The 24,449-nt window shown below is 45.1% G+C and overlaps 1 protein-coding gene across 5 annotated transcripts in view; it reads right to left on the reverse strand.

The window, feature by feature from the left end:
- Positions 1–24,052, reverse strand: part of TRIO (trio Rho guanine nucleotide exchange factor) — a 373,890-nt gene extending 349,838 nt beyond the window's left edge. For 2 of the 5 annotated variants that reach the window (XM_082458354.1, XM_082458353.1), the window contains exon 1: positions 23,757–24,052. In XM_082458354.1, the coding sequence (XP_082314480.1) occupies positions 23,757–23,913 (157 nt within the window). In that variant the 5' untranslated portion in view covers positions 23,914–24,052. Of the gene's footprint in view, positions 1–22,526; positions 23,722–23,756 lie in introns of those variants that run through there. The other 3 variants (XM_082458351.1, XM_082458350.1, XM_082458352.1) reach the window with 3 other exon arrangements.
- Positions 24,053–24,449: the final 397 nt, after the last annotated feature.

Below are 24,449 nucleotides of genomic sequence, written 5' to 3' on the forward strand. Positions count from 1 at the left end.
TATTTTATTTTACTTTTCCTTCTTTCTTTTTTTTTCTCCCTTTTATTCTGAGCCGTATGGCTCACAGGGTCTTGGTGCTCCGGCCAGGCGTCAGGCCTGAGCCTGTGAGGTGGGAGAGCCGAGTTCAGGACACTGGTCCACCAGACACCTCCCAGACCCACATAACATCAAACGGCAAAAGCTTTCTCACAGATCTCCACCTCAACGCAAAGACCCAGCTCCACTCAATGACCAGCAAGCAACAGTGCTGGACACCCTATGCCAAACAACTAGGAAGACAAGAACACAACCCCACCCATTAGCAGAGAGGCTGCCTAAAATCATAACAACGTCACAGACACCCCAAAACACACCACGGGACACAGTCCTCCCACCAGAAGGACAAGATCCAGCCTCATCCACCAGAACACAGGCACCAGTCCGGTCCACCAAGAAGCCTACACAACCCACTGAACCAACCCTACCCACTGGGGGCAGACACCAAAAACAACGGGAACTATGAACCTGCAGCCTGTGAAAAGGAGACCCCAAACACAGTAAGTTAAGCAAAATGAGAAGACAGAGAATTACACAGCAGATGAAGGAGCAAGGTTAAAAACCCACCAGACCAAACAAATGAAGAGGAAGTAGGCAGTCTACCTGAGAAGAAATTTAGAGTAATGATAGTAAAGATGATGCAAAATCTTGGAAATAGAATGGACAAAATACAAGAAGCGTTTAACAAGGACCTAGGAGAACTAAAGAGCAAACAAACAATGATGTACAACACAATAAATGAAATTAAAAATTCTCTAGAAAGAATCAATAACAGAATAACTGAGGCAGAGGAACAGATAAGTGACCTGGAAGATAAAATAGCGGAAATTACTATTGCAGGGCAGAATAAAAAAAAAAAGAATGAAAAGAATTGAGGACAGTCTCAGAGACCTCTGGGACAACATTAAACTCACCAACATTCGAATTATAGGGGTCTCAGAAGAAGAGGAGAAAAAGAAAAGGACTGAAAAAATATTTGAAGAGATTATAATTGAAAACTTCCCTAATATGGGAAAGGAAATACTCAATCAAGTCCAAGAAGCGCAGAGAGTCCCATACAGGATAAATCCAAGGAGAAACATGCCAAGACACCTATTAATCAAACTATCAAAAATTAAATGTAAAGAAAAAATATTAAAAGCAGCAAGGAAAAAGCAACAAATAACATACAAGGGAATCCCCATAAACTTAACAGCTGATCTTTCAGCAGAAACTCTACAAACCAGAAGAGAGTGGCAGGACATATTTAAAGTGATGAAAGAGAAAAACCTACAACCAAGATTACTCAGCAAGGATCTCATTCAGATTCAACAGAGAAATTAAACCCTTTACAGACAAGCAAAAGCTAAGAGAAATACGCACCACCAAACCAGCTTTACAACAAATGCTAAATGAATTTCTATAGGCAGGAAACAAGAGAAGGAAAACACCTACAATAATAAACCCAAAACAACTAAGAAAATGGTAACAGGAACACACATACCAATAACTACCTTAAATGTTAATGGATTAAAGGCCCCAACCAAAAGACACAGGCTGGCGGAATGCATACAAAAACAAGACCCAGAGTATATATGCTGTCTACAAGAGAACCACTTCAGACCTAGGGACACATACAGACTGAAAGTGAGGGGCTGGAAAAAGATATTCCATGCAAATGGAAATTAAAAAGAACCTGGAGTAGCAATTCTCATATCAGACAAAATAGACTTTAAAATAAAGACTACTACAAGAGACAAAGAAGGACACTACATAATGATCAAGGGATCAATCCAAAAAGAAGTTATAACAATTGTAAATATTTATGCACCCAACATAGGAGCACCTCAATACATAAGGCAAGTGCTAACAGCTATAAAAGGGGAAATCGACAGTAACACAATCATAGTAAGGGACTTTTAACACCCCACTTTCACCAAAGAACAGATCATCCAAAATGAAAATAAATAAGGAAACACAAGCTTTAAATGACACATTAAACAGGATGAACTTAATTAATATTTATAGGACATTCCATCCAAAAACAACAGAATACACTTTCTTCTCAAGTGCTCATGGAACATTCTCCAGGATAGATCATATCTTGGGTCACAAATCAAACCTTGGTAAATTTAAGAAAACTGAAATCGTATCAAGTATCTTTTCCGACCACAATGCTTGAGACTAAGTATCAATTACAGGAAAAAAAATCTGTGAAGAAAACAAACACATGGAGGCTAAACAATACACTACTAAATAACCAAGAGATCACCGAAGAAATCAAAGAGGAAATCAAAAACTACCTAGAGACAAATGACAATGAAAACACGACGACCCAAAACCTATGGGATGCAGCAAAAGCAGTTCTAAGAGGGAAGTTTATAGCAATACAATCCTACCTCAAGGAACAAGAAACATCTCAAATAAACAACCTAACCTTACACCTAAAGCAATTAGAGAAAGAAGAACAAAAAAAACCCCAAAGTTAGCAGAAGGAAAGGAACCATAAAGATCAGATCAGAAATAAATGAAAAAGAAATGAAGGAAACAATAGCAAAGATCAACAAAACTAAAAGCTGGTTCATTGAGAAGATAAAATTGATAAACCATTAGCCAGACTCATCAAGAGAAAAAGGGAGAAGACTCAAATCAATAGAATTACAAATGAAAAAGGAGAAGTAACAACTGACACTGCAAAAATACAAAGGATCATGAGAGATTACGACAAGCAACTATATGCCAATAAAATGGACAACATGGAAGAAATGGACAAATTCTTAGAAAAGCACAGCCTTCCGACACTGAACCAGAAAGAAATAGAAAGTATAAACAGACCAATCACAAGCACTGAAATTGAGACTGTGATTAAAAATCCTCCAACAAACAAAAGCCCAGGACCAGATGGCTTCACAGGCGAATTCTACCAAACATTTAGAGAAGAGCTAACACCTATCCTTCTCAAACTCTTCCAAAATACAGCAGAGGGAGGAACACTCCCAAACTCATTCTACAAGGCCACCATCACCCTGATACCAAAACCAAAGATATCACAAAGAATGAAAACTACAGGCCAATATCACTGATGAACACAGATGCAAAAGTCCTCAACAAAATACTAGCAAACAAAATCGAACAGCACATTAAAAGGATCATACACCATGATCAAGTGGGGTTTTTCCCAGCAATGCAAGGATTCTTCAATATACACAAATCAATCAATGAGATACACCATATTAACAAACTGAAGGATAAAAACTGTATGATCATCTCAGTAGATGCAGAGAAAGCTTTCGACAAAATTCAACACCCATTTATGATAAAAACCCTCCAGAAAGTAGGCATAGAGGGAACTTACCTCAACACAATAAAGGCCACATATGACAAACCAACAGCCAACATCATTCTCAATGGTGAAAAACTGAAACCATTTCCTCTAAGATCAAGAACAAGAGAAGGTTGTCCACTCTCACCACTATTATTCAACATAGTTTTGGAAATTTTAGCCACAGTAATCAGAGAAGAAAAAGAAATAAAAGGAATCCAAATCGGAAAAGAAGTAAAGTTGTCACTCTTTGCAGATGACTTGATACTATACATAGACAACCCTAAAGATGCTACCAGAAAACTACTAGAAGTAATCAATGAATTTGGTAAAGTAGCAGGATATAAAATTAATGCACAGAAATCTCTGCATTCCTATACACTAATGATGAAAAATCAGAAAGAGAAATTAAGGAAACACTCCCATTTACCACTGCAACAAAAAGAAAAAAATACCTAGGAATAAACCTACCTAAGGAGAAAAACGACCTGTATGCAGAAAATTATAAGACACTGATGAAAGAAATTAAAGATGATACAAACAGATGGAGAGATATACCGTGTTCTTGGATTGGAAGAATCAACATTGTGAAACTGACTATACTACCCAAAGCAATCTACAGATTCAATACAATCCTTATCAAATTACCAATGGCATTTTTCACAAAACTAGAACAAAAAATTTCACAGTTTGTATGGAAACACAAAAGACCCCGAATAGCCAAAGCAATCTTGAGAAAGAAAAATGGAGCTGGAGGAATCAGGCTCCCAACTTCAGACTCTACTACAAAACTACAGTAATCAAGACAGTATGGTACTGGCACAAAAAGAGAAATATAGATCAATGGAACAGGATAGAAAGCCCAGAGATAAACCCACACACATATGGTCACATTATCTTTGATAAAGGAGACAAGAACATACAATGGAGAAAAGACAGCCTCTTCAATAAGTGGTGCTGGGAAAACTGGACAGCTATATGTAACAGAATGAAATTAGAACACTCCCTAACACCATACACAAAAATAAACTCAAAATAGATTAAAGACCTAAATGTAAGGCCAGACACTATAAAACCCTTAGAGCAAAACATAGGCAGAACACTCTATGACATACATCACAGTAAGATCCTTTTTGACCCACCTCCTAGAGAAACGGGAATAAAAACAAAAATTAAAAAATGGGACCTAATGAAACTTAAAATCTTTTGGACAGCAAAGAAAACCATAAACAAAATGAAATGACAGCCCTCAGAATGGGAGAAAATATTTGCAAATGAAGCAACTGACAAAGGATTAATCTCTAAAATATACAGGCAGCTCATGCAGCTCAACATCAAAACAACAAACAACCCAATCCAAAAATCAAATAGACCTAAATAGACATTTCTCCAAAGAAGATATACAGATTGCCAACAAACAGATGAAAGGATGCTCAACATCACTAATCATCAGAGAAATGAAAATCAAAACTACAATGAGGTATCACCTCACACCAGTCAGAATGGCCATCATCAAAAATCTACAAACAATAAATGCTGGAGAGGGTATGGAGAAAAGGGAACCCTCTTGCCCTGTTGGTGGGAATGTAAATTGATACAGCCACTATGGAGAACAGTATGGAGGTTCCTTAAAAAACTAAAAACAGAACTACCATATGACCCAGCAATCTCACTACTGGGCATATACCCTGAGAAAACCATAATTCAAAAAGAGTCATGTGCCACAATGTTCACTGCAGCTCTATTTACAAGAGCCAGGACATGGAAGCAACCTAAGTGTCCAATGACAGATGAATTGATAAAGAAGATGTGGCACATATATACAATGGAATATTACTCAGCCATGAAAAGAAACGAAATTGAGTTATTTGCAGTGAGGTGGATGGACCTAGAGACTGTCATACAGAGAGAGTAAGTCAGAAAGAGAAAAACAAATACCGTATTCTAACACATATATATGAAATCTAAAAAAATAAAAAATAAAAAAATGGTTCTGAAGAACCTAGGGGCAGGACAGGAATAAAGACGCAGACATAGAGAATGGACTTGAGGACATGGGGAAGGGGAAGGGGAAGCTGGGATGAAGTGAGAGAGTGGCATGGACATATGTACACTACCAAATGTAAAATAGATAGCTAGTGGGACGCAGCCACATAGCACAGGGAGATCAGCTTGGTGTTTTGTGACCACCTAGAGGGGTGGGATAGGGAGGGTGGGAGGGATATGCCAGAGGGAGGAGATATGGGGATATATGTTTATGTACAGCTGATTCACTTTGTTATACAGCAGAAACTAACACACCATTGTAAAGCAATTATACTCCAATAAAGATGTTAAATAAATAAACTTTAGGGCATTAGAAAAACAGAAATTAGGGCTTAATCCCATTATACTCCAATAAACATGCTCAATCAATCTATCAATCAATTAATCAATCAATATTAGGGCATTAAAAAAAAAAGAAATCAGGGCTTAATCCCACATTTCCCACCTCACTCCTGTAACGGCTCTGAGGCCTCTGATTATTTTTCAGATGCTTTTTGATATAATTAACAAGTTTTTTTCCCCCTAGCACTGACACAGAGGTGTCAATACACTTAAGCCACCTGAATGATTCATCCTGAAGGAATTACTACATCCAACAGAGCTGGGTTCACAACTGACCCACCTGTTCCACCGCTGAGTAGCATCAGAAACCATCACTGGTACGCGCAGCACAGGCTCATAAAACGTACTTACACAGGCAGAGAAAGATTCTAAGAGAAGTGCCCTGTACTGTTAATGTCTGCACTCAGTTTAAAACACACATTGACATATAAGCAAGTCAGGAATTGTCTGGGGACTAGAAAACTTACTTGTTAATTTTTTTTGCCAATCACTGTTAACATACAGCAAATGAGAAAGGAGACTCATGAAAATGTATGTAGGCATAACCTGTTAAGACTCCTGAATACTTTAGGAATGTGAGAATTTAAAAAAAATCTAAAAATTATGTTCTCGTGCAACAAGTACCTAAAAATCAAAGTAAGCTTTACTGAATTTTTAAGTTACACCAATAGGATTATCATTTCCTAATTTGAGGTGGTTTAGACACGTATCCACTCTGATCATTTACACAATGTAAATTAGAAGCATGTATGTGTGTATGTGTGTGTGTGTGTGTACGCATACACATGTGCACACTCCAGAACTCCAGTCAAGCTGCAGTTCCCTGCAAGAGACAAAGAATAATTGTCCTTGATGAGGGATGCAATCTTTAAGAGTTGCACATCAGTCCACAGAGTAGAACAGGAAAAGAGAAAAAGTTTCAAAGAGGTCCTCTTGTGGAAAATACCCTTTACATTATTGATCACATATAAAACACCTTGAAAGTGAGTATGTTGCCTGAATCTACACGATCTCGTAATATTCCTTTTACTGTCGAGCCAAGAGATAAAAATTAGCCCTGACTAGTGCTATCAAAATAATAAGGGAGGGCTTCCCTGGTGGCGCAGTGGTTGAGAATCTGCCTGCCAATGCAGGGGACACGGGTTCGAGCCGTGGTCTGGGAAGATCCCACATGCCGCGGAGCAACTGGGCCCGTGAGCCACAATTGCTGAGCCTGCGCGTCTGGAGCCTGTGCTCCGCAACAAGAGAGGCCGCAATAAGGAGAGGCCCGCGCACCGCGATTAAGAGTGGCCCCCGCTTGCCGCAACTAGAGAAAGCCCTCGCACAGAAAAGAAGACCCAACACAGCCAAAAATAAATAAATAAATAAAAATTAAAAAAAAATAATAATAAGGGAGAGTATGAAATCTCTACGTGGACCAAAAAAAAAAGAAGCTGCAAATCATGTGTGAGTTCTAAAAGCAGAGGTAAAGAGGCCACTCCCAAAATACTTTAAATATTCTCCCCGCTTTACATCACCGCCATTGTATACTGTGTGTGTGGCATACATTATCTCCATTTTAAATCATGGCATGAACTCTGCCATTTTTAAAGGTGAAAAACAAAGTAAGAACTGATATTTTAAAGTGTTCTCAAGTACCAGTACAAAGAATATGAGCTAGGAGAGTGTTAAATTACAAGCCATCTGTTCTGATCATTTACGATGTGATTTCTCTGATCTCCTTCAATACTACATAACATCTCTGTGGCAACACGGTGACTACAAATGCAAGTTTGGGGGGCCAATCGTGCACTCAGTCTGTTCACACAACAGAAAACCAGACTGGTCAGCGAGCTCCTCAATGAGCCAGAGTCTTCTCCTTCAGGAAGGATGTCCCGTCATAAACGGACCACATTCACGTTCTCCATTTCCTCCAGGCATGTAAGTGAAATGATTCTGCACATCGCACGTATCATACCTTACCCAAAACTGGCCACGGCCCCATAACCCATAACCAATATGTGCACCTCGGCATGACCAGGGGTTCCTCTTCCTAGCTGTGCATCTGAGTTACCAGTAAGGCTTTTTCAAAATACGGATTCTAGGGCCCTATTCTAGAACTACTAAATGAGAATCGCTGGAGATTTGTAATTTTTTTTAACTTTTTAGGTGATTCTGATACAGGCTGGGTTAAGGAACCACCGGTATAAATCACAACAGGCATTTACTTTGCCTCTCCTCGGAGCCTGCCCAGGGCCAGAGGCCCAGCAGCTCACACTCACAGGAAACAATTATGACCCAAAGACCCAGAACCAGAACACAGTCTACACAAGATACTACGCCAACACTGATGGCCAGGGAGGCCAGAAGACAGACAGGTGGTTTCCTAAAGGAAGTGATGCTTGAGCTCAGTCAGTTATAGGAAAACCAGGAAGAGGAGGGAACACCAAACACACAGACAGGGGCAAGAACACAGACACAGCGTGGGGTGTGCGATGGGCCTTCGAGAGGCTGACGGGGCAAGCGGTCCAGAAGCTTCCCTTGAGGCCAGCCAGCCCAGCTAGGGTGGATGGACTGACCCAGTGTGAAACTCAGAAAACTGCATTTGTGACTCACACGCAGCCTTGGTTGCAAAGCACATCCCTACACCAGGTAAAGAAAAACAGGATTTGGGGGTGGTATAAAGAGAATTAAAAATGACTCTGCCCTAGCTTTAGCAAAATCCTCATCTGTAAACAGGAAAAATACTATGTATGTCAAAAAATGTGTGATAAGTGAGAGATAATAGACTAGGTCTTTTTAAGAGCATCTCAAATTTCATTTTCACCTTGAGAGCAATTCCAATTAGGTGGACTTGAGCTAGTTGATCACCTCTTATCATTTTAATTTCTACATTATTCCCCAGCACATTTTTAAAAAGAGGCCAGAAGAGAGAATCTGCCTAATCATCCTGCCTCTTTAGAATACAAACTCCCACTGGCCAGAATATTATTTTTGTCTTCTCCAGCTGTATGGCACCTGGCATACTGACACTGCTCAAAGGATAAACAGCTCATTCATTACACAGTGCCCTGTATATTAAATAATGCCCATAAAGTCCTTTGAAGATGAAAACCACTTCAAGTGCTAAGTAATTCTGAGCTAGGCATTTGAAACTGAGAAACAAAGATGACAGACCAAACATCATAAAAAGGTCACCACCCAGCAGGAAGGCTCTCGTTCCACCAGACCTCTGGTCCCCTTGCAGGCATGCTACACACAGCAGACAAAACCCCAACCTGCTTTACATGTTTTTAATGTATATAATCAGGAGAAAAAGTTTCAAAATGCTAGGAAGAACGAAAGCCTTCAGTGGTTCCTTTCTTTCAGGGACCATGCCCAAAAGTAATTTCAAAGCCACACAAATTCTTCTTCTTTCTGAGACGTCTCCTTTTAAGTGACGCTAACATGCTCTCTATGAAGTATCAACTCAATTCTGTAACAGGCACAATGAAAATTCTTGAACAGAGCATATGCGGTTTTATGCAAATTAATACAGTTTCGGTCTTGGAGTCTAACACGTACTCCTGGTCGTGTATGCGAGTGAGCAGAGCTGACTCCAATGTTCCAAAATACAGAACTCACACCAGTAGGAGAACGCGGGGTGCAACTGTTAATGTCCAGGCCACGTTCAGTAGGAGCAGAGCACAAGCTCCTCTCCCTTCAACTCCCCCAGGACGCTATGAGGGAGACTAAGTATCACCAGCTTGAACCATTTCAGGTGTGCCCTTCGCTGTCCCCAAATACACCACTTTTCTTTTTGACTGAGACTTTTCTTTTTTCCTTTTCTTTTTGACTGAGACTCCCTGAAATTTTCAACGGGACAGTTAATCCAACGTTTTCTAAGAAATTACCAAAGGTACCATCAAATCACAACTGAAGCCCAACCAGATCTTATCCACAACGCCCTCCTTCAAAGAGTGACTTTTTTTTCCCTCTCACTGACACCAAAAAAAGGGACACAGAAAGCTCCCTGAATGGTGTCACATACCTCAGTGTGATATGCATGGCGCAGCGGGAGAAACCATCCTTCTCCGCAGGCATCATCTGCTTTCCACCGGGACACCCACCTGGGGGAGAACACCACTGCACTCGGCATCCTCCTGGCCACCCCTAATAGCTACTAACCTACAGGAAGTTTTAAAAACCCTCTCTGAGTCCCCTCCCTCAGGTATAAAATTGGATGTCACTGCCTACCTTGCAGAGGACTATGAAAATTAAACAGCTGGTGGCTTAAGCACACAATAAATAAAGCTGTTTAAGAATCTGAAATATTGCCCATTTAGCCATAACTTTCTTGATATGTAACTCACATACTATAAAATTTTCCCTTGTAAAGTGTATAATTCAGTGGGGTTTAGTTTATTCACAATGTGTGCAACCATCACCACTAGCTAATTCCAGAACATCTTCAGCACCCAAAAGTCCTTCCCCAGAATGCTTGACCAATTAGCAATCATGACCTTTTACTCTCCAAATTTTCTAAATCAAAAGGCTTTCATCCTTAAAACATTAATAAGCAAATTATGATTCTTCTTGCTAAAATGTCTAGTTGTAGAAAGGGCCTGTAGAGGTACAGAGGCTAAATACTCCAGAGCACACTCTAACAAGCATGAGAACAGTCACAGAAAATACAGAACACAATACATGAAATCGAGACTGTCTCCCCAAAACAAGGGCCCATGTTCTATGTCATCATTTAATGGAGCAAAACACTGAACAGCCAATATTCACTTTGCCTGTAACATAAGAAAGATCTGCACCCAGTGGTCTACGGTTTCTAGAACTGAGTGCACACACACACGTCCCAGAAACCCCGCGCTAAAGCAGACACTACACAGCGGCATGAAATTTACTGCAGGTGGTTTCTGGGAAGAAACATTTGGTCAATGAAGGGCAGCAAGCAGGTCTCCCAAGTCGTGACTCATGACTTCCTCCAGAGGGACTCAGCTCCTTCCCCTACTCGGAGCATGTGATGGATTCCTGTGAAAAGACCACCCCTGCCCCATCCTCATCCTAACACACACCTGGTCCCAGGCCATCCCTCACGTCTCATCATTCATTCTTATTATCTCAACACTTTCCTTTTTCCTCCTCTCTTCCAGCAATTAGTATATGGAAATGAAGATGATAAACTGTTTTTCCCACAACAGGTGTCAGCTTTATAAACCATACTTATTAGAAATCAATCTCCCTTTCTTTTTTGGCAACTCCTTATTTTTCAATTTTGCACTTCCACATCCCCAGAAAGTGAGCTGTTGATGGAGTCTGGCAGCTCTTTTCTTAAACATGCCTCGGGGGAGTTCCAGCGCATGACTTCATCTGTTTTCTTTGGGTGACTAAGTGACAAGGCAAAGAGCTGAACAGAAGCTGACCACTAACTGCCGATTTGAACAGTTTCAACTTGAAGATGTAGGTTCCTTTTAATCACAGTGGTATGGCTTAGCATTCTGAAACTGCTTACTGCATTTTCTAGGACTGAGTAAATCAGCAAAGACACTGAGGATAAAAGGAGCCTTCACCGTCAGAGAAGGGAATTACAAATTTGGGAAAGGCAAGACTGAAATGCAGTTTGTCGTACTGGACTGGAATTGAAGGCATGAGTATCAACTCATGGTTATTATTCTAGACAGACAGGTGCACAAAAAGACAGCGGCACGTGTGCATGTGACACCGTGTGTGTGTGCATATACATGTATGTGTGGACATACACACATACTCCCCACTTCCTAGCTCTGTGCACTGAGGTTCTAGAAGCAACGAAACCCCTGTAGCAATAAGTACACTTAGTGCCCAGACTGAGTTTCTTAGTGCTGTTTTCTGCTAAAATGAACCAGGGCTCCTTGGAGAAACAGCTGATTTCAGGGCTGGAGTAAGGAAAGGACAACATAAGCCTGGAATATTTTACTGTGTCAGAAAATAACAAAGTGCCCCAAAAATGATGGGAACATGTCACAAAAGATAAAGGAGCCAGCCTGAAAGGACATCATGGCCAGATCTTGGACAAGTTGAGCATCAAACTAAATAATGGTAACAAAGGATTATAACCCACTGAATGAGACAGGAATTCATGAGGCCACACTTATATAAATAAATAAGTAGGGCAGAAGGAGAGGCTCTGCCTTACGGTCGAAAACCAACGAAATACAGAAGACATACTGAAGTTAGAAAAATCATCATCTTGGAACCATCATAGTAATCACTGATTCAGGCAAAAGTCATCAACGGAGACAACCAGCAAATGAAAGTCGGGAAAGGAACAGGATTTTACATAGTCTCAAATTATCTCCCCACAAGACACTAATTACAAGGGAAAAATACAGTGGAGAAACCTGGTAGTCACCACCTAAATCAAATGACCAAACTGAACAAACGTCCCACAATGGGGCAGCTGACAGCTGTGTCCCTGTCAGGGCACCCGGGGAAGGACACAGCCCTTATGCCAGAAATGCACGACCTGAACCCAGGAATCATACAACCCAAACCAAGGGACAGCCTTCCACAGAAGTGACCAGAATCTTCAAAAATATCAAAGCAACAAAAGAGACAGGCTGGGGAGATGTTCCAAATTAAAATGAAAGAGACATGACAACCAAATGCAATATGTGGTCCTGGATAGAGTGCTGGGCCACCAATATATTTTTAATCGCCAACAGTTTCTGGAAGAACGGGTAAAATGTTATTAGAGTCAGCAGATTTATATAATAATATTATATCAAAGTTAACGATTTGGGTCACTACTGTAAGAGAATGTCCTTGCTCTTAAGACAATACTATCGAGCCACCTTTTACAGATAAGGGCACCCTCACCTTGCAACTTACTCTCAAATGGTTCAGAAACAAAGTAATATGTAAATTTAATATATACAAAATATATATGTATGTGTATGTGTGTGTGTATCTAGAGGGGCGTGGGGAGGGGAGGGGTAGGTGATGCACCTGAGGTGAAATAGTAACAACTGGGGAATCTGAGTTCTTTGAACATGAATACTGGCTTCTCAAAACAAACTTACCTGCTCCCGCCCCTCAAAAAGAAAACCTCAATGAACTTTAAATGTAATCAACAATGAAGACATGAACCAACTAAATAGCCAAAAATGATACATACAGTGAAATCTCAATTTGACTAAGTTGATATGAATTTCAGCCTTGTACCTCCTTTGTTGGTTTAAAATCAAAGATAAACTACAACAGCATGTCAAAAGCACATACTCTCCCATTAAACAGCAGGCCAATCCTACTTTTGTAATTTTAGAAATTTTTTAAAAGTGAAAATTAAACAAAAATGAAAAAACCTGAAACTTAGAAACTCCTTGAGTAAACCAGGAGGAAATGAAAAGCAGATTTTAAGAGTACAATACACCTTCCAGTTATATAATGTCTACATCCAAGACAACAGCATTTCAACCATCCTCTGACTGAAACAGTAAAAGTCCAAGGCAGATGTGGAGTTACTCAGAGACACATGAAAACAGATCACGTTCCCAGTGTGGAAATGCTGCTGGGAACTGCACGTGCAGTAAACCTGAAGCATCGAATAAAATCAGGCTACAGTTTGGGGAGGGAGGGGCAGGTGAGGTGTGACTGACGAAAATGCACCCCACATGTAGGAAAACCTAGAACACATGCCCGATAGTTATCTCACTAAAAGGGGATGGTGGAAAATAAATCTATTCCCCATGACCACAACATTCATCATCTATGGGCACGTTTCCATGAATAACAGCAAAGAAATGAGTGGCTGCAACAAAATAGCTACACAGAAAGAACCCAGGAGTGACCACACCCACCTTATAATAAAACTGTCCCCGACAAAGCAGCTTAACAGCCTCTGGCCCCTCCCCACTCCCCAACCCGTGCTCCCTTCCTCAGTCAGAAAGGAAGCCCCAGTAATCTTTATAAGGTGTCACACACATCAACCCGCTGAAAAAACTTCCCTCCCCCGCCAGCCTCTCCCCGCCCTTCCCAAACTTCCCTCCGCTAACCTTGACAGCTGACCTTGACCACCGCAGACACTTCCTCCCCGGCCAAGTCCACACAGCCAGGGAAACAGGGACCAGCACTTCCACAGAAGTCCTCCCCAGACAGAAACAGCTGGGAGCCAGGAAAACTCAATACACCTCAGTGGGAAAGCTGGGGTTACCAGGGTTATTTATGTAAAAAGGAACATCATTTTTAATTAGGTGACAAAAGGAAAGGCATAGAAGCTAAATTATAGGGCTCAGACCAACGTGAAAAAAATGCTTGCTCTATCCTGGAATCTTTCATTCCACTTTTGTTTGGTGTGAGACTTTTAAATTACAGCTTCCGTCCTCAACACACAAGGATATACATATTCAGTTTTAAAGATCTGAAAGTTACAACACAGTACCTTGTGGGATGCTGTACAGAGGGAGGGTCATTTCTACTCTCTCCCTCCATCAGGGAAGGAAAGGGCATGTCGGGCTTTGTGGTCTGGCAACCATGGGTTTAAATTCCAGCTTGAGCCCCTACAGGCAGTGCAAACTGGGGCAGTCATTCAACCTCCCCAGAGGCTGAGATCCTCATCCTAACCCAGAAATAGCATCCACCTGCTGGAAGGGGGATTTGATTTTACATAAGAAAACGTATATAAAACACCTGCACAGCATCTCGAATCACAAGCACTCAGATGGTAGCAGCAGTAGAGAGAATAGTTAAGAGAAAGACTTTACCATGTTTTCTTGAAGGACAGGACTGGCATTAACAACATGTGGAGACAAGAAAATAAACCTATTTTAAATATCATTCTCTGACCTTACAAGCAGGTTACTGCTTTCTGGATGCACTTATTTTACCCGCTTATAGAGCCTAATTCCAAAGGTGTTACCTGACCCCTGACGGCTGGGGGTCCTGCCTCCCACGCTGCTCTGGCAGCTGCTGCTAAAGATTTAGGTTACAGCAAAGCTCGTGGAGAGGCAGAGGGCTGTTCCAAGACCGCCCGTCATCCTACTTGCCCCCAAAACAGCCCCCGATCCACACTGCAAGCTGTCACGGGAAATCTACCATCATCCCACCTTAATCCTGCATAGGGTCTACAGTCAAAGGTTTCCAGTAATTTGGTTCAGGGGGGCAGTTCCCATCTCACCAACAGGCTGTCCCCTTCTGTGTGTTCAGCAACCAGCAGAGCTGAGACAGGACCTGTAAGCAATGCCATGGAGACGAGAGATGCCCAACAACGAACCCTGCAGATCCTGCATCTCTCAGACTGCGGTTAAGTATCAGGAAAGAAACAGGTACACAGCCAGCTAACGAAATGCTGAAGCTCACGAGTCCCGTCAGGAGCTGCTCTCCCGGAGGCTCCCATCCAGGGACACGTGAACGGAACTGTCATGGGAAGGAAACAGATTGGCCTGGAAACCATCGAATTAGCACCGGTTCTCAACGGTCCTGAACCCAAGATGTATTAAGACAGTGCAACAACATTTCAATGGAGGTGAAATAACTCCGAAATAAATGTGTGAAACATACTCTGCCTCTGTGCAATCTGGCTTTTTGGAGCTAGTAAGGGTCCCCTGCATGCCAGCTATCATCACTGTGGTCCTGAAAAGGGCAGAGAGAGCTGGAAGGGATTTCTCATAATCATGAATTAAAAAAAAATAAAATAAAGCTACCTACAAGCAAGAAACATCTATTTGTTTAGTATTAGACATGAAAAATCTGTTCGTTATTAGGATGCCAAAATATTAGACAATTTAAACTTTAGAGATTTCATTGTATGAGTGACTCTAGTTCAGTAGAAATACTTACAGCAACATTCTAATCAAAGTATTGCTTCCCAATATATTTGTGTGCACCTTCAGAATGAATAATAGACGAATTGTACTTTTGGGTCCTTATCATTTAAAAGCTAAACTAATAAAGTTATCCAAAAAACAACATGTATTTTGTTATTCCTGAAGATCCTAGCACATCTGCCATGAAGGACAAGGATTAACTGAGAGTAAAAGCAAGTAAGAAAACATACAACTTTCAGAATCCAAATGGCCCAGGAGTACCCTGCTTGGGTTTGCAGACACGGCGTTCAACAGCAGCAGCAATGAAGGAAAAAGGAATCCCGGAAGATGTGGATCAGCACGAGAAGAGGAAGTGAAGTAAAAGGAATCAACGATGGAAAACAATTGTAAATATATACTGTTTTGACCGACCTCTCACAGACTTTTCATAGGCATAAATTTCAAATTAAAATTAAAACACACGTCATTTATACATGCCTCTTCACATATACTAAGAAACATGGGTTCTTTTAAAATAGATTTCAAACATCAGTCTTTGTGGGACTTCCTTGGTGGCGCAGTGGTTAAGAACCCACCTGCCAGTGCAGGGGACACAGGTTCGAGCCCTGGTCCAGGAAGATCCCACATGCCGCGGAGTAACTAAGCTCGTGTGCCACAACTACTGAGCCTGCGCTCTAGAGCCCACGAGCCACAACTACTGAGCCCACGTGCCGCAACTACTAAAGCCCACGCACCTAGAGCCCGTGCTCCGCAACAAGAGAAGCCACCGCAATGAAGAGTAGCCCCCGCTCGCCACAACTAGAGAATGCCCACGCGCAGCAACGAAGACCCAATGCAGCCAAAAATAAATAAATAAATAAATAAATTTTTTTTTTAAACTCAGTCTCTGATATATTCATTTCTTCTTGTACTGAAACCACCCATTCCACAGAATTCCAAACAGGGGTGTTTTACGACTTTTCCAAGATACACACACACAAAGAGAAATGAGACACCAACAAAACCTATCTAAAAATATTTGAGGATTATACTTTTAAATTTGAATTGTGTTTTTCTCAAGTTCAGCTTTATTTTATGGTTATGAGTCAAGTGGGGAAACTAACACTTTATAAATTCCTTTGTTAACCATCAACACTGTGAAATACAGAGCTTCAGAGTCAATTACACACAGGAAGGTCCATGAACAGAGGGCAAATGACCTCACGTAAGTATTAATGCAGGAACAACACCCCCTCCCCCAAATGAAACTTATTCCCAGAAATTCCTTCTTCAACACCAGGAATGTCGAGGCACAGCGGACCACCCTGCATGTGCTACTCTTTTACTATCTGGACAGCAGCAAAACTCACTGGAGTGGGAAAATTGGAAGCAGGTGACTGTGTGTATCTAAAGACAGTTTTTTTAAGTCAGCAGACTTGACTTATATGCCAAATGGACTCCCAAGTTACGCTTCTTACAGAATCCAAGAAAAGGATCTTTACTTCCCCATAGTTATCTTCAAAGTCTCCCTAGGTGACCCCGAGATGTTTCAGGAAGTTTGGTCCCATGTAGGTCAGTTTGACTCTTACTATCTTTAAAATCAATAAAAAATCTTTCTAAAATAACTCAGTTTTGTTCAAGTTTACCTAGATAAATGACTTCTATTAGATTTGACTTTTGTTGGTATCTCACAGTTTTTATTTGCATTTCCCTGAATATGTGTTGGCCATTTTGTACTTTGAATTGTCTATTTCCCTTTTGGATTACTTCCTTATTGATGTGAGGAAGCCTTTTTTTAATCCTGTATATTAATTCTTTGTCTGATTTGTAATATAAATGTTTTCCCCCAGTTTGTGGTTAGCCTTTTTTTAATGTTATGTTTTACATTATAATACAGTACAACTGGATTATTTTTTCCACGTACAGTTCTATGAATTTTAATATATAGAATCACCACCACAGCCAGGATACACAACAGTTCCATCATCCCTCAAAATGCCCCTTACACTGCCCCTCTGCAGTCACGCTCTCCCCACCCCTAACTCCTGGCAATCAACCAGTCTGTTCTCTGTCCCTGCAATTCTATTTTTTTGAGAATGTCATACAAGTGGAATCCTATGTAGCCTTTTGAAACAGGCTTCCTTCACTCGGCATCAGCTGAATGGATGTACCACAGTTTATCTGTTCACACCTACTCCTTTTAATGCTAACAACCACAGCAGACAGCAAAGGGCCTTAGCCCTTCCCAGCAGCCGGACAGGAACAGAGCAGCATACCAAGTACCTTCCTGAGACTGAAGGAAAAGAGGGGAGGGCCATGCAGCTGGCAGGACCTTGCAGAAACCCCTCCTGAACAGAAACCGAGTGCAATTCATCGCTGTCCACAACAGGGCTACAAGCTGTAAGAAAATAAGCCTGATGAACTCACGCGGACACTGCTAACGCAAAGTACCCTAGACCAAGAATCTATTCTGTGTGTTCACTAACGTTTCCATTAAAGCTTCCCCTGTCAGGGTAACTGTTAAAATGTACTAATTTATGACAGAGCCCAAATAGTGTGATGCTTCCAAAACACAAGATCTGCTCTATAGATTACTCTGCAATCCTCCCCAACCAGAGAAGAGTAGACATGTGGCTGATCAAAAAAGTCAGTAATCTACAATTCAAGTATATTTATCACCAAAGGGAGGTTTCATATTGCCAGAGCACATCTGGCATTAGATCAAATAGTCCAGACTGACCAGGAGGTCTCACAAGGGAAAAACCCCAGCAACCCCAGAGAAACGCCTTTCTCCAGCTCAAGCCCCTACACCTTGCGCTTGGAAAGTCCACACACCCTACTCTCACTCTCGCTCTCGCCCCAGACATATATAACCTTTCCCAGAGGGCAGGTGGTTCAGAACTTGGGTTTCCAGGGGCTTCCTTACGTGGAGAGGGAACAAAAAAGAGGAAATTAAGGTAACAACTATTCCGTAAGCAAACTGAGTGCTTCCATTACCAAATGAGAAGGGAACATGAGACTCAGGCACTGGCCAACCATTAACCACTGGGGCAAGAATTCCCATAAACAAGACCGTCTGCATGGAAGGCTCAAGGATGTGACAATGCTGAGAGACGGCGTTGGAAACTCTAGCCAGGGTCTCCTCTTTATCAAGTGGCAAGACGGAGTGACACTGCGGTCTGGTCGGGGCCGAGCACTGTGGCAGGAGCAGGGGCCAGAGGCTCGGGCAGGCAGTGCCTCCACAGCGGGTGCAGGAGCCCAGGGCCATGCAGAGCAGGCAGAGGCGAAGGCGCCCTGCGGGGTCCTGATCCACACAGCCTTGCTCCTTTCTGCTCCTCTGCCCTAATTCAGAGACACAGCGATAGCGATACCCAGAATGGCTCCAGGTGAATAATAATAATAATAATAATAATAACAATACATCTGCCAGAATTGCCATTCGCAAGGCACACTGGGCAGGTTCCCATGCATGCTCATCCCCTTGCCCAGGGCCTGCCGGGCAGCTCAGCAGCAGAATCTGGAGGAGAACAAAAGAGAACTCTGTCTCTGTACCATCTAATTCCTCTTACCCCTTCTGCGCCCGTGGGCCCATCCCGTTCACTGCCCATGAGGGAGGCTTCAGCGGGGCTGAGAAGCAGGGAGAAGATACAAAAGACAGCATCTCTGTCCACAAGACAAACAACACAGTCACCCCAGTCAGTTCACCCAAGTCCACTCAGCTGAACACTCGCGACAGGAAGAAACGAGCAGTGGCATCAGAGGTACCACTACCTTTCAGGGGAATGCACTAGGGTTCTCACCCGAAACCATCTCTTCACCATCCACGGAGTAGCTACTGTTCTGCCAGCGGCGCTACTAAAAATCTGTCAAGACAATGCACTTCAGGAAACAAAAACCAATTCATTATAGAACCGAGGAGGAAAGAAGGGGGTTGTTAAAGACTGCTTTTCATAGTAAAACACAATTCATTCCGAGCAACATAAGTGACTTTACTAGGCAGTAAAGTGTGGCTACTGAGTAAGAATTTGACTTTTCTCTGGAATTCCACCAAGGATATGAGAGAAAATTTTCTCAGTAGAGGAGTCAAGTAAATAAACTTAAATATCAGATAGAGCTGATTTAGATTATGACAGCTCCAAACACATCTTTCACTTAGAAACAAATCCCAAATCTATCATAACATTTAAGAGGTCTGAAAAGGCCATCCTAATCATGTATTTTTAATATACATTTGAAAAACATACTTAAACCACATGCCTCATCTCAAACAGAACCACTGGCTTCATTTAAATCTTGGTTAATCGTTTAAATGGCTTCATCTAAATCTTCATTTGAATCTTGGATGGTTACATCGCAAAGGAAAAAATATAATATTCCATGTCAATAAGTCAGTTTACAAGGTCTCAATGGAAAGTTTCCTTCAATGATTGTTTCACTGCTCTTTGATTTCTTGAAAATCGCTTACAGGATATTTTCAGCTATCTCTTTGCTCTCCTCTAAAACTGAGCCTCACTGTGCCACTGAGAAAGGGGAAACCAACCTGCACTATCAAGTTTCATTTTCTTCAACTTTCCTTTTCAAAACATTGAGGGTAACAAGGACCAACTGCTAATTATTATTGGTGCTCACAAAGACCAAAGCCGCCAGGCTTCTAAGTATACAAAGCAGCAGCAACACAAGCTCAGAAGCCAGCTACTTAAGTGGTGTTAGAAGCGTAAATACAAAGACAAGTTCCCTCGATATTCCATGAGGAAACCATTATACCAACATAGAAGGATATGCAGACTGCTCCCTCACTAAGGAACACATTCGACTGTCTTCACATATTCCATTGGAAAGAGAAGCGCAGCAGCCAGGAGTCCAGAATAAGATTTAGTAATGAAAGGAACACAGCACGATGAGTCATGACGCTTCATAATAACCACAAACCCTTATTCTCTGCACATTCATTTAATGCCAACCTAAAACATGCCAAGCAGGTTAAAAATAATGCATTTATGTAAGTACCCCACACACACTCCAGAAAGGTTACAGGGAAAGCTCTGAAAGAATGACTTATTGCCACAAGAACAGAGCCCCAAAAGAGACTGGCGATAGAAGTGATTGGTCCCGGTGGGATTGAGAACTAATGTAGGCAAAGTCCTGGCCACGACAGGCATCCGGGAAAGAAGCCCAGAGTCAGGGGCATGTTTCCTGGCCCTGACCCCACCTCTACCGGAGCTCCACTCTGAGCAAGTCATTCAACCTCCCTAGAAGCCTGCTTCCTCTTCCGTAACATTTAAAAAAAAATTTTTTAATGGACCAGCTCAGGTTTGTGATGCCTTTTTAAAAGAAAAGTGAAGAATAACCACTAGGTGCTGGGGGCTGAGAGGGAACTACAGAATCCAAGGAGGCAACAGCCCCTGAGCCATCTCCCCAGACCCTCTCCAAGTAAGTGCAGGAGTCCTGCCGCCAGCACCCAGCTCCGAACCCTGGCCGTTGGCAGTGCCCCTGCTTGAGTGTGCCCAGTAATCATGACAGCCCATTCTATGCCTGAACTGCTCTAATTATTTAAAAGTTCTATCAAGCTAAATTCGCCTTCTTTCATCCAACCATGGGTACCAGTTTTCAATCGGTGACTACAAGGATAAAGTTTAATGCAGGACAGACAAGGAACAAAAAGGAGGAAAGAAAATAAGGCGGCCAAGCAAACGGTTCCAGGGCCAAGAAATGAAAGGCAACCAGTAGAAACGCCTTGTCTAAGTCAGACTGGCAATCTTAAGTACCAGGCTCACAACACCCTGGAAAAATGTTCACACCCGGATCTGTCCACCCCCAGTCAACGAGAACCTATTTCCTGTGTTTCTACACCTTAGGAAAAAATGTTCGATTTTACTAACGGACTTGACCTCTCTGTTCAGCCATCCACATTCAATCCAAACTGCCCAGGAGGACCCCTGCCTGAGCCATTCTACCAGGTGAGGTCCCCACCCAGGGTCCTCCTGCTTCATCTGTCTAAACGTTCGTCCCATCCCACCCGACCAATCCAACTGAACGGTCCCCCTCCACCCTCCCTCTGCCAGATATCACTGCCCTAGATGCTGGAGCCAAGATCTAGGTCAGGGATTCAGAGTTGCCCAAAGGAGGGAAAAGCACTTTTAAAAGATGTTCCAGGCTACCCCTGGGATGGGACGGCGCAACTGCTGTCTACTTAAAATCTGCTCTGGTTCCTGATTCCAAGTCAGATAACTAAAGGGGCAGTTTGCCCAATCATTTTGGAAGGAGGAAGAAAGGAATAAACCCGTGGGCAGCACCGACTGGCTCTGCCCCAAACTGAACATGTACAGGAGACCGAGCAGAGGATCAAGAGCACAGGCCTAGGCATGGCCACCAACAGACTTATCTCGCCAGGTAAAGCCTGCGGACAGCCACACTGACTGGGAGCAAGTTTTCTGGGAGCATCCAGTCCAACCTGATGTCTTTTGAGGCTCTTCTGAGCGAAAGAAGTGACTTCTCTACTATGCATAATAAAGATATGAGAAAGTCTGGTCTCAGAAAGCACCAAAAATTCCATCACCAGGGCACAGGCGCCTTTCTAAGAGAAAGGAGCTGAATTCTGCACAGAATCCACTATTCTGTGACAGGTGGTAAAGACAGAGAGAAGACAGTCTAGACTTAGCTGCAGGGCATGAAGGGAAGACGTCCCAGGTCTGCTATTAAGAGGTAAGACGGGGCTTCTCTATCGGGCTAGTTGCACCAAAAAAAAGGCTTTCATTTGAAGGAATTCATGTTTTCCTAAACCTCTGCTTTCTGCGGGGACCTCGCGGGGAGAGGGAGCAGTGGGGAGTATATTAACCCCAAGCTGACAGTGTTGAGTCGGCGTATGTCACTCCCAGCCACAACCAACCTCTTATAATGACTCAAAAGTAACCCCACCTGACAAAGACCAAGAAAACGAGGGAAGACAGTACTAAACCAGGGATGCACCGGCACTGCTCACTTCTGCCTCCGACCATCGCCCTCCCGCTGCAAATTGCTCCCTGTGACCCGGATTACCGAACTGATCTCACCGAATTTGGCGACTTGATTTTGGAAGAGGCCACGAAGGAACGTGAGCCGCCGGCCTCCGGGGCGCTCCCCGTCGCAGGCCGCTCCCCCGACGTCCCCGGCCCAGCCGTCCTCCCGGGAGCCGCCGCCAGCACTCCGCACGCGCCCCGCGCCCGCCCGCCCGCCGCGGCCCCGACCTGGCCCGCCCTCCTCGGCTCTCGAGCGCCGAGTCTGCATCCTCCCTGCCCCGCACCTGGCCCGCTGGGCGCTGCGCTCCGGGCTGCGGGCCCCGAGGCTGCCGCCGCCCGGACGCGCCAGCCAACGGGATTGGGCTCGGGGACGCGGGGCGCGGGGCCAGCTCACGCGGGATCTGGGCCCGGGCGGGAGGAGGCGCCGCCGCCGGGGTCCCGGGGACGCCCTGTCACGCCTCCCGCGCCTCCTCCCCGCGGGCCGGCCGCAAAGCTCGCCTCTCCCGCGGCCACCCCCCTCCTCGCCCGAGAGACACCGGGCCACCTGGCACTGCCTCCCAGGCAGTGCCCCGCGAGTGCCGGCCCCGTGCCGCCCCCCGGGGTCACCACGTTCCCAGATGTCCCTCCCGGGCCACCCCCGGAGACAATGGCTCACCCATCGCCCGGCCGGCCGCGCTTCATGTCTGCCACCACCTCCCCTCCTCCCTGGGCGGTGGGTGCCATGGCTGCCCCGTTTCCCAGAAGTGTAGATCGAGTCTGGGTAGGTGACAGGCTAGAGGACCGAGCGAAGAAACCCGGCGGCTTACGGGGTCGACGAGGGGCCAGGGACAAATCACCCCCGGAGACCGGCCCAGATGAGAGCCCGCATTCCCGGGCCTGGCCCCGCCGCCCCCGTCCTCTCGGCCTCCGGGACAGGGGCCTCCGCCCTCGCCGTCCCCGCCGCCGCCTCCTCGGCCCTCCCTCGAAAGAGACAAAGAGCCGGCGCCCCAACCGGTGGAGCTGTAGCCTCCGGGGCGGGCGACGGGGAGATTTCACCCTGGAACGAGGGGCGGGCGCAGGAAAGGGCGAGCCGGCGGCGTCCGGGCCGAGCCGCGGCACGGGGGGCGGCGCAGGCAGCGGGACCCGCCGGTGTGGAGCCGGGAGCCCCGGCGCGGGGAAGCGGCCTGGGCGAGCGCGCTCCGGGCCCGACGGGCGGGCGAGCACCGGGCGCGCCAGGGCCCGCGGACCGCGCCTCCGCGGCGGGGTTGGCGGGGCGCGCGCGGGCAGCGGCGCAGTTGCACTCACCGGATCGGAAGAAGGCCGCGATGTCGGCCAGGTCCTTGGCCGCCTCCTCGGCCCCCTCGCCGGCGCCGCCCCCGCAGCCCGAGCTCACCGCGCTGGCCGTGGCGGCGGGGCCGGAGGACGCGGCGGGGGCGGCGGCGCCGCCGCTGCTGCCGCTCATGGCTGCGGCGGCGCCCGCGGCCGCGCCCGGCTCGGGCCCCGCGCCCCTAGCACCGCGCGCCGCCCGCTCCGCGCCTGGCCTGGCGGCGCCGAGCGCCCAGCTGCCCGCGCCCGGCGCGTGGACGCAGAGCCCCGGGGCGGCGGCGGGCGGCGGCGGCGGCGGCTCGGCCGGAGGAGCGCGCCCACATAGACGAGGACTCCGCCCGAGAGCCGCGAGCCGGCCGCGGGGCGGGGGCGCGTAGCCACGGCCTCGGCGGCGCCGGCCGGAGCGCGAGCAGCAGCGCGCACCGTGCCGGACACGCAGTCGCGAGGGCGGGGGCCCGTGGCCGGCGGGAGCTCCGGGATCACGGGCGCCGGCGGCAGCCGCGAGCCTCCATCTTGGTTTCAAATGGGGAAGGAAGGAGGGGGAGGGGGGAAATCACGGCAGAGGGAACCCGGGTGAAAGGAAAAGGGAGAGCAGGGAAAGGAGAGAGGAAGGAAAAAAAAAAAAAAGAGGGGCTTCGGCAATTTCCGGCGAATATCGTCAGGGGCCGGAGC

Source organism: Balaenoptera physalus (assembly GCF_965194825.1).
Source record: "Balaenoptera physalus genome assembly, chromosome: 3".
NCBI lineage: Eukaryota > Metazoa > Chordata > Mammalia > Artiodactyla > Balaenopteridae > Balaenoptera > Balaenoptera physalus.